At 40.5% G+C, this 9,353-nt stretch overlaps 1 protein-coding gene across 1 annotated transcript; it reads right to left on the bottom strand.

Annotated features, from left to right (window-relative positions):
• Window positions 1-3,392: 3,392 nt before the first annotated feature.
• si:ch211-262h13.5 (uncharacterized protein LOC571127 homolog) lies at window positions 3,393-8,955 on the bottom strand. The gene is made up of 7 exons (XM_046049245.1): window positions 8,722-8,955; window positions 7,578-7,688; window positions 7,165-7,252; window positions 6,297-6,463; window positions 5,689-5,796; window positions 5,016-5,102; window positions 3,393-4,133 (listed from the first exon to the last, which is right to left on the bottom strand). Exons 1-7 carry the CDS (start codon window positions 8,953-8,955, stop codon window positions 3,636-3,638), a joined length of 1,293 nt encoding a protein of 430 aa, XP_045905201.1. The 3' UTR covers window positions 3,393-3,635.
• Between the last annotated feature and the right edge of the window lie 398 nt (window positions 8,956-9,353).

The following is a 9,353-nucleotide window of genomic DNA, read 5'->3' as shown; positions in this document are numbered from 1 at the left end:
CCCCCTTCAGCACAAAGTGTGTCTATGCTACTGGATTATTAAACTCCAACAGCAGCTCCTAAATTAACTAACCTATTGTTACATGCGTTATTAGGGGTCCAAACCACAAATGGGGCTGGGAACCGCGATGCCTTGCATTTGTTTTCGGCCCCTATTGTTTTCGTTCTCATTTTTATTATTTTTTTATTCTTCTTGCATAAAACTCGTACTGCGGCCTACACGGTAACTGCTAGGGACGCGAAACTCCTGGGGTAGGTCCAGTTCACTGCACATAACTCAGGCGCAAAAATCCGCACACTTCTACCTCTAGGGGGTGCTATAATCAAGGTCAACGCGTTTGGCCTTGGAACTCCCGCCTACGAAGGCGGATATCAAAAACCTTACATCCACGCGTTCGGGGGATCGAGCTGAATGTCGTGGTATAGGCCCCGCCCATTTCCGCCCAGACTTTTTTTTCACTACATCGAGAAAACTGAACAACCTATTTTAATTAACTCCTCCGAAGCCGCAAGTCCGATCGACACCAAACTTGGCACGGACAATCTCTGGACCAAGCTGATGAAAGTTTGTAGAGGAAATTTTGATCCGACAAAAAATGTCGCAATTATATGCTAACAAATGTTTGCGAAAAACTTCCAGAAGGAAATGATGTCATTTCGTCGCTTTGGAATGGCCGATCCACACCAAATTTGGAGCGTTAATGTGGGATGCCCCCCTAAGGGCATGTGCAAAATTTGGTGCAACTCGCCCCTAGGTGGTGCTATTGAATCCCAAAAAATTGTTCCTCTATAACCACAAGTCACCTTGACATGAAACCAGAACCGAATTGTTCAGCATGGTCCCCTTACTACAGGCACCAATGTTCACCCAAATATGCCCATAGGTGGCGCTGTTATTGCAGATTAAAGATGTCAAAAAAAATTCCCATTGATTTACATGCATTTTATATCTCCATAACCACAAGTCCCATTAACACCAAATTTGGGTCAATTGTTCAGCATGGGGTCCCATTTGGTGCACTTCGGCCAAAAGGTGGCGCTATAATCGAAGCTCAAATACCCCATTCATTTCAATGGGATTTTCAACCAAAGGACATTTTGCCGGATAACAGCTCACTACATCGCACATTCATAAACCTTACGTCTACGTGTTTGGGAGATGCTGCCGATTCCGATGTTATAGGACACGCCTCTGTGCGATGACGTTTTCATTTCGCGAAAACTGGAAAATCTATTTTAATTAACTCCTCTGAAGCTGTAAGTCCGATCGACACAAAACTTGGCACAGACCATCTCTGGACCAAGACGAAGAAAGTTTGTAGAGGGAATTTTGATCCGACAAAAAATGTCCCAATTACAAGCTAATAAATATTTGCGAAAACGCTAAAAACATGAAGTATAACATATCTCTGGCTTGGAAAGGCCGATCAACACAAAACTTGACGGCCTTATGTGGCATGCCCCCCTGAGGGGCTGTGCAAAATTTGGTACAGTTAGCCCCTAGTTGGCGCTATTGAAAAAAAAATCCCATTGACTTGCATTTTATATCTCCATGACCGCAAGTCCAATTGACACCAAATTTGTGTTTTTCGGATTCTAGGTGGCGCTATAATCGAAGCTGAAAGGCCGTGGAAAATATCATTGTAATGGCGGATCAACACCAAACTTGAGGTCCTTATGCGGCACGACCGCGGGGCACCCTTGCCGACTTGCTCACCCTCCGCGGGGCTAGGGGGAGGCTTGCGCCGGGAGGCTTGGACCCCGCTTACAGCTGCTTGCAGTTCTAGTTTTGTTTTAAGACTTCCAAACAACAGCAAGGCTGAGAAATGTATTTTCAAATATGTTTAAGTTCTGAACTCTCGAGAAACACTTGAAAGCAGCAACTCGTGTATCAAATATTTTTTACGTCTAAAGTAAATTGTAAATTTGGGAAATAGTCTAATTACAAAAGCACCCAACAGAGTGATGTTAAAATTGTGTTTTATAAGGGATTTATAAGTTATGTCAAAATACAATTCTTGATTTCTGGTCAACAAAACCTGTTGGGGAAGATACTTCTAGATTTCAAGATGCCACAGGTCACGTCAACTGTCAGACTCAAATATTGAAGTTCCAACCATCCACAAGCCACATACAGGCCTATTTCCTTACCTTTACCAAAATAATTCTGTCCCAACAACATTTTTGCTTTGTTTGTCAGTTCTATGAGACTAAAAACAACAACAAGCTAATAAATGTAGTGATCGTTTCAAATTCTGAATCTATCAGCTACCGTGGTCTAATCTGGTCAATGCCTTCTGCTAGGACTAGCAATGGGAATTTCTTTTAGAGCTGAGACAAAAAACAGGAAATGACAGAAAGGAGGGAGTTAACTCTCAGTCCCTTTTAAAACACACACACACACACACACACACACACACACACAAACACTGTTAACAAAACTGAACATGATCCCACCAGGCCTCTTGAATGAAAGTGTAGCCTACTATTCAGAAGAACATAGACAAGCTTGGTATTAACATGTTTTGACATGTTCTTGGCCTCATTTTCCCAGGCATTTAAACCTCTGTTGGTCATTCACAACTTGATGTCACATGTAAATCACTAAGTAGATTACATGGCCATCATATGAGTTTCATGCAGCATAACAGCAGTGTCGCAGCATCTTCCACTTTGTTTCAGGAAGGTTAAGTTTGCCTTTTTCACTCATCTTTCAAACCACTTGTCCTCTTTGTCAAAAATGTGTACTTTGCTTTCCCCAAATGAGTTTCCACTGTCCTTTAAATGAAGACAGACTGCTGCATCTTGACCTGTGGGGTTTGTTCCACCTTGGCTGTGTTTCATTTCCTGATGTATAGCTCTCTGTGTTTGTCATTGCTTTGGACTTCACATTGCTCTGCTTATGTTTGGTGAGTGTTTTTTTATAGATTTCAAGTTGCTGACTTGCTTGTTGTTTGAAAAAGACAGGGTTGCTGTGTATATCAAAGATAAGACTGAGTGACACTCCAGCCATCTCACCCGCTTCTCCCCTCCTTGTCTGTCTGCTCTTTCTAATAGCTCTAGTGTGGGAAAGGACCTACTTTGGGTACCCGCAATTTTAAAGCTTTCCTGAGATGTTTGCACTTGTCTTCTTCTCAGTGAACAATGTCGGCCCTGTGGTGAAGAGTCCTAATAAACCCTGACTTTTTCTTTGTGTCTTTGTAAAGCTGTCTCTAGTCAAGTTCAATGACCACTTAATTATGTTTGGGCTCCCCCACAATACTAAGGCACTCCTTCACAGTTATTTTGCTTTATCTAAAACTCGCAAATGTTTTTGTTTCCTTTTGCAATACTTTTTAGATTCACTTAAAGCATTTCAGACTATTAGCTTCAGTATATACGTTCTTCAAGTAGTTTACAGGGAACTCAAAAGAAGGTTTATTCAAATTGTTCAAATATTGGAAGCCATTTTCAAATACATATAGGTTAAGCTTTGGTTGCTTTGGTGAAAGTATTACAGTAGAATCAGACAGATAATTTCGGGGCCAGTGAGAAGAGATCATATTCCTTTCATTAGCACAAATTATCACAAGCCTCCGGTAACACTGGTCCACCCCCTCACTAGATAACTGAAAATGAAAAAATGAGCAGTGGCAGTTAAACCGTGGTGTATCGAGAAGGACCAGGACAGGAGCGGAAAGGAGAGAGCCCACTAGGGAAATCAGACAGGAAGATGGGGTTGTGAGAGGGTGAGGTCTCCATCAAGGCCTGCCGTTTCTTGCGGTCACGCTTCTGGTAGCGGAAGTTAAAGGGTGGTCGCAGTGCCACGGGGCCTCCTATCTCTTCAGAGGATGAATCAAAAGGACCGGCAACTGCTGGTTGCTGTTGCTGGTTTACAAGATCTTCAGCAGATTCACTGGAAGATGAGGAGAGGGGGTTAGAGGGGTTAACCACAACAGAGGGGTCAAAGGGCACAGGGTGATTGGGTGTGGGGTCAAATGGTGCTGGTTGAACAGCAGGAGGCAGTGTGGGGTCAGAAGGAACAGGCTGCGGATCTTTTCTTGGGTCATCAACCAGAGGAGGGAAGGTTGGGATAGCAGGGTCTTGGGGTCGGTCGTGACCCTGAGGCCGCACTGGTCTGAGGATGTCCACGTTCTGCAGATGAAGAGACAAGATCACACCAGACTAATGTTTTACAAACTCACTCTCAGTGGCTGCAAAAAGAGTCTCAGTCATGCAATATTACATTACACACCACAGTTCCTAAAAGGAGTGAGAAGACAACATAATTATAGCACAGAACCATACAATTTTAAATCTCACACATACATTTAAACACACACAAGCACAGCATACAGTACATTTAAGGACACAACACACAAGATATGACAGAATAATTATACAGCCAGTGTCATTCATTCAGAAAGTTAAATTATCATTTTAAAGGCTGCTTTAGTAAAATCTGAAACAAAACAGAGCATAAAACATTCATCAAATCTCGGTCAGGCAGTGGGTTATTACATTCCCAACTGCAGTCGTAAAGTGTGATGTGACTGGCACTTCATATTACACTTTGCTGAAGTTTTTGGACTTTGCTCACTTACTGACTTACATCTTTTAAGGCACTCAAATGTTGTTTTTTGGGCTGTACATGGTTTTCCTGCTTTTGGTGTTAAACCTCTCTGCTGCTGTTTTTCTGTATTTAAAGTACTGTCATGCTTCACAGATTATGACAGAGGAGAATTGAAATAATTTTATTTGGTAGTCACAAAACACGAAAGCTCTTAAAACTGTAGAAATATGGTAGCAGCAAGTAGAAAATGGATGGGGTTGTTATTGTTATACATTCTCTTCCTTTCATTTAAGACATACACCTCTTATGTGTATTTGCTTTTCATTTGTCACTTAAGGATAAGATATTTATTTGTACTTAAAATATTTTTGACACCAAGGCAAATTCCTTGTATATTAAAAGCAACTTGTCAATAAATCTGTTTCTGATTCAGATGGTAAATATTTCTTAACTGCTTCCTATACCTGTACTTTGAACATCTCACAGGACACCTGAACATCGGGATGGACATTCATGTCTCCGTGGACAGCTCCCGCACAGAAACCTGCAGTCTGAGAGGAGAAGATGAGACATTTTGTTAATGTCGTTTAGGATACTGGGTCAATACAAGAAAAAAGCAATAGGATAAAACAGGGAGGGTACATATAAATAAATAATGCAATAATAAATGAAAATGGAGAGAGAACCTGTCAGGCGTCTTTAATAAAATAATCAATTACTGCAGCCTTTTAGTGGTGTCAGTTTTAAAACTAGAAATTAATCTGTCATGTCATCAACTAACACTTCCAGGAACGGCTTCAGTGATAGTAAACAACTTGCTGGCTGATTGATGTTTATTTAAGTTTTTAGAACAACATTAATTAGTGTCATAACACTGTCACGTTGTCACCATAGGAATCAGTTATTTTAAATTAATGGAGCTTCAGACAATATTGTTTAATTGTATCCCTTTTTTGTCCTTAGAAGAAACATTTTCACGTATCCAAATCAAGATTGTAATGATATGAAACTCCAGTTTCTGTGTGAACAGTATTACATTAATTTAGCATTTTACTTGTCTAATATGTTGTGTTCATTGTGTCAACATAATGTCTCATTTTGAATCAGCTGACTGTCTGGACTCCCTCTGTTGAGTACCTCTGTGTCAGATTCGAGTGTTAGTCGTTGGCAGTTGCCTCTTTCTGTCACTCCCTCTGGACACTCTTGGACTGTGTACTCCACAAAGCTGGCTTTCACTGGCACAATCTGAAATATAAAAATAATATGCTAAGAAAAGGGCAAATCATACATATAAACACACTCTTACAGGCATATATAGAGAGGGGGTATGGTTGCTGCAGTGTAATGGCTCATCATCTTGGTTTTAGAGCACAAAAATTGTTACCTGAGGGGAATTACTGTATTCAAAGAGAAGCAATATACTGAGCTTTCCCCCCCAAGCGATCTACTCAATTTCTCATTTGTTCCCCAAACAAAAACCTGGCCAGACAGTAAGGTCTAACGTGCCTTCAGTAATTCTTCACCATGTTGTTATATTTTCATGGTTAATGTGGAGCAGTAACGGTACTCATCTGGTACACAAAAGCTCAAAGGTGCGCTGTGCCATCTGCTCGTGTACACCCAGAGATTTTTCTCAAGTGTAATTTTGCAATAAACATTAGATTCAACACATTGTTGCGTAATGAAATCAGCCATGGGGGTTTCTCCGGCCAATCAAACTAACTGTACAGTATATCCTGTTGTACCTGTGCTGCAGCTCTAGTGATCTTCTTCACTCCGAGACCTGCACCCAGCGTGGACTGCCTCTTATAGGCAGCCAGAGTAACCTGAGCAGCAGTCACGGCCTGTTGGCTTTCTACAGGCAGCAGGAGGGGGCAGGTTGGACAGGTCTGCTGGAGCTTCTCTGGGGGATCTACAGGGACCAGACAGGCACATTTGCACGAGAAATTACAACAACAAAATTAAATAAAATTGTTGATTAAATAAAAGTACACGATTAGCAGTATTAAGTAATAGCTGAATAAGTAATACAGCATGTTTTGGAACATATCTTGTAATGATTTGATCCACATGCACCAACAAAACACACACACAGGACTGGGTGGGTTTGTACAGATCATGCTTGACTGACTAATTGTTTGAACTTACAGATTCAAGATTTTCTTAAAAATATATTATTTTGGAGTTTGAGCAGAGGTAACAGGCAAAATAACTAATGCACCTGTGTAGGTGTTCAGTGCCTTTAAGTGTAAATGAATATAAAATCTCAGTTGACATTAGGGGGAACCAATGGACATTTTGATTACTCATAGTGGGTATTGCACATATGTAACTTGTTACGTTAATCAAGGCTCAATTCCATTTAGGTGTGCCAGTGAAACATACAATATGTCATACAAACACAATATGGTAAATATCACAATTTCTCATCAAGGTCCAAGGTTTAGGGGGGAAATGCATTCCTTCAGTGTTCCAGTATAAGCAATATGTAACTGAAACAGGCTTCTTGAGCAAACCAGTGTTTACACAACTGTGCAATATTTTACAGAAATAATGAATGACTAACTGCCTTTGTCAAACTGCTAATTTAACAATATGTTACAGTAACGTTACCTGGGACAAGAGTGCAGTCGTAGCTGTACAGGTAGGAGTATCCCTCTGGTGTGTGGAGAATGGTGGTGTTACAATTGCCAGAAATTTGCTGAAAAGAAAAAAACAGAAGTTAAAACAATCACTTCGAAACCACTTAAATTTGATAATATGTGACATAACTGAAACGGTCCAAATTGACTTTACGTGTGTGTGCTCTTTTACTTCTATCGTATCAAGGACCAAAGTTTTAGACCTCAAGAGTGAGAATGTTTTTGTGAAGTAAGGATAATTGGTTCTTTAATGGACTGTTTATGGTTTTAAGGTTTAAAGTGAGAATTTGGTTTAGGCCAGCATAAGGGTTAAACTGCTCTTTTTGCAATGTAGGGAATGCAGTGTTGCACAAATAAACGTGTGTGTGTGTGTGTGTGTCCTACTGTTTCCATGAATGGTCTGACGTCACAGCGTTTCCATGGTTTTGGGCTGCCTATGTGACACTTGGTCTCCAGGACATCCAGGTCCAGGTAATACACATTGCCCGCTGGGCCCTGACACGCACAATGCAAACACAAGTAATAAGAGAGAGGAGATAAAAACAATGCAATTGGCTCAGATTTTCCAACAGTACTTTCATATGCACCAGTATTTTTGTTTATGGAAAAAATGATAATGAAATTTATGAGAAGTCTTCTGCCCAGTACCTTCATCTGTTACATCGGTTACATTTTTAAGGAATGGAGGTGCTAAGTAATTCCCTGTAACACTTTGGACAATATTGATTTGAGCGGTAGACCTGAAAGCAAATGCTAACACTTTGAGCAGGTGTAATAGGGGCCTTTTCAGGTCATGAAGTTGAACTGAGCCTCTTAAAACCTGATCTATCCCACAGTAGAGCTACAATAGCCTTCAGCTGTTGACAGCATGAAGTTCATAAAGCCTGTTGTGTAAGGTGGTCCTGCACTGAAATGACCTGGACTTTATTAACAGTCACTTCAGTCCTAAAGGCCTTTTTTCATGAGGTGTGAAAGGGGATGGCTTCTCGTTTCATAACATAATATGTTACATTTATTATGAGCAACATGCGCCGAGGGCAGTCACTCACAACAAAGTGCAAACAACAAATATTTATTGTTGTTTTTAGTCTTTAATGGTTGCACACTAATGTGATTGCTGCTATTTTTCATGTATTTGAGATATTGCAGTGGTTCCCAAAGTAGGGTCTGTGGACCACAAAAAGTCCTTGAGAAGCCAATTATCATTTCCCCAGAGTGAGAGTCAGCATATTGTGACACTGTGAGAGGATGCTTTCAGATTCTAAGTTTTACTGTGCACAGTAATTTGTAATAACAAAACACACATCTTCTCAAAAGAAATCAAACTAACGTGAAGATTGGCCACGGCTGGTTGATCATTGTGTGACTTCCTTTTTTCACAGGGATGTTTTGATATTTCAGCAACAACACAAGTGAAAAAAAACTTTCCAACTTTCCTTTTTCATTGTTAAACATGAACAAATCACCCACTGACAGAGTATTACAACAACCCCAGCTTTTCCCACTGGGCATTTGTCTTTGTACTGACCTGAGCGTGCAGGTGGACATTTGCAATGCGGTTGAGGGCAAACTTATAGCCATCTGTGCGATCCTCATTGATGTAAGTCGTCGCCAGACGAGACAGCTTCTCCACTGCTTTGTCATTACAGGGAATGGGAGCAAGTTCAATGGGCCCGAGTAAAAAGCCCTCACTGTACACACACAGAGTGTGAATGGATAGCAGGCATAATAGCAGTATTAATGTGCAGATGGATTTGTCCATGGTAGCAGACTTTCAGACAGGAGCTAAAAGACAGAGCTGGTATAAAGTGAAGTTTGTTCTTCTGTGTTTGCATTCAGTCTCTGCAGTGACTTTTGGAATCAAAACAGGACGGAGCTGTTGAAATGAAGCCAAGGACAAAGTTTATTTGATGACAGGGGGCTGATATTTGTGAATGAATGTTCCAGTGATTCTTTCGGCCTGAAGAAAACTCATTCCTACGAAGCAAATCAAGTGAATGACAGCCATTCAGTTCATAACATACATGTGTTTATATGCACATACAAATAAGATTAAAGGTGATTTTATTTTGATTTTATTCTGAATAAAAGATGCATGTAGTGTATTTGAGAACTACTTTAATGCTACATTCCCTATTTACATTGTAAGTTGTACCAAAG

This window comes from Micropterus dolomieu, linkage group LG05 (assembly GCF_021292245.1).
Source record: "Micropterus dolomieu isolate WLL.071019.BEF.003 ecotype Adirondacks linkage group LG05, ASM2129224v1, whole genome shotgun sequence".
Taxonomy (NCBI): domain Eukaryota; kingdom Metazoa; phylum Chordata; class Actinopteri; order Centrarchiformes; family Centrarchidae; genus Micropterus; species Micropterus dolomieu.
The sequence above is the reverse complement of the archived record's forward strand: the minus strand, read 5'-3'. Positions and strand labels throughout refer to the sequence as shown.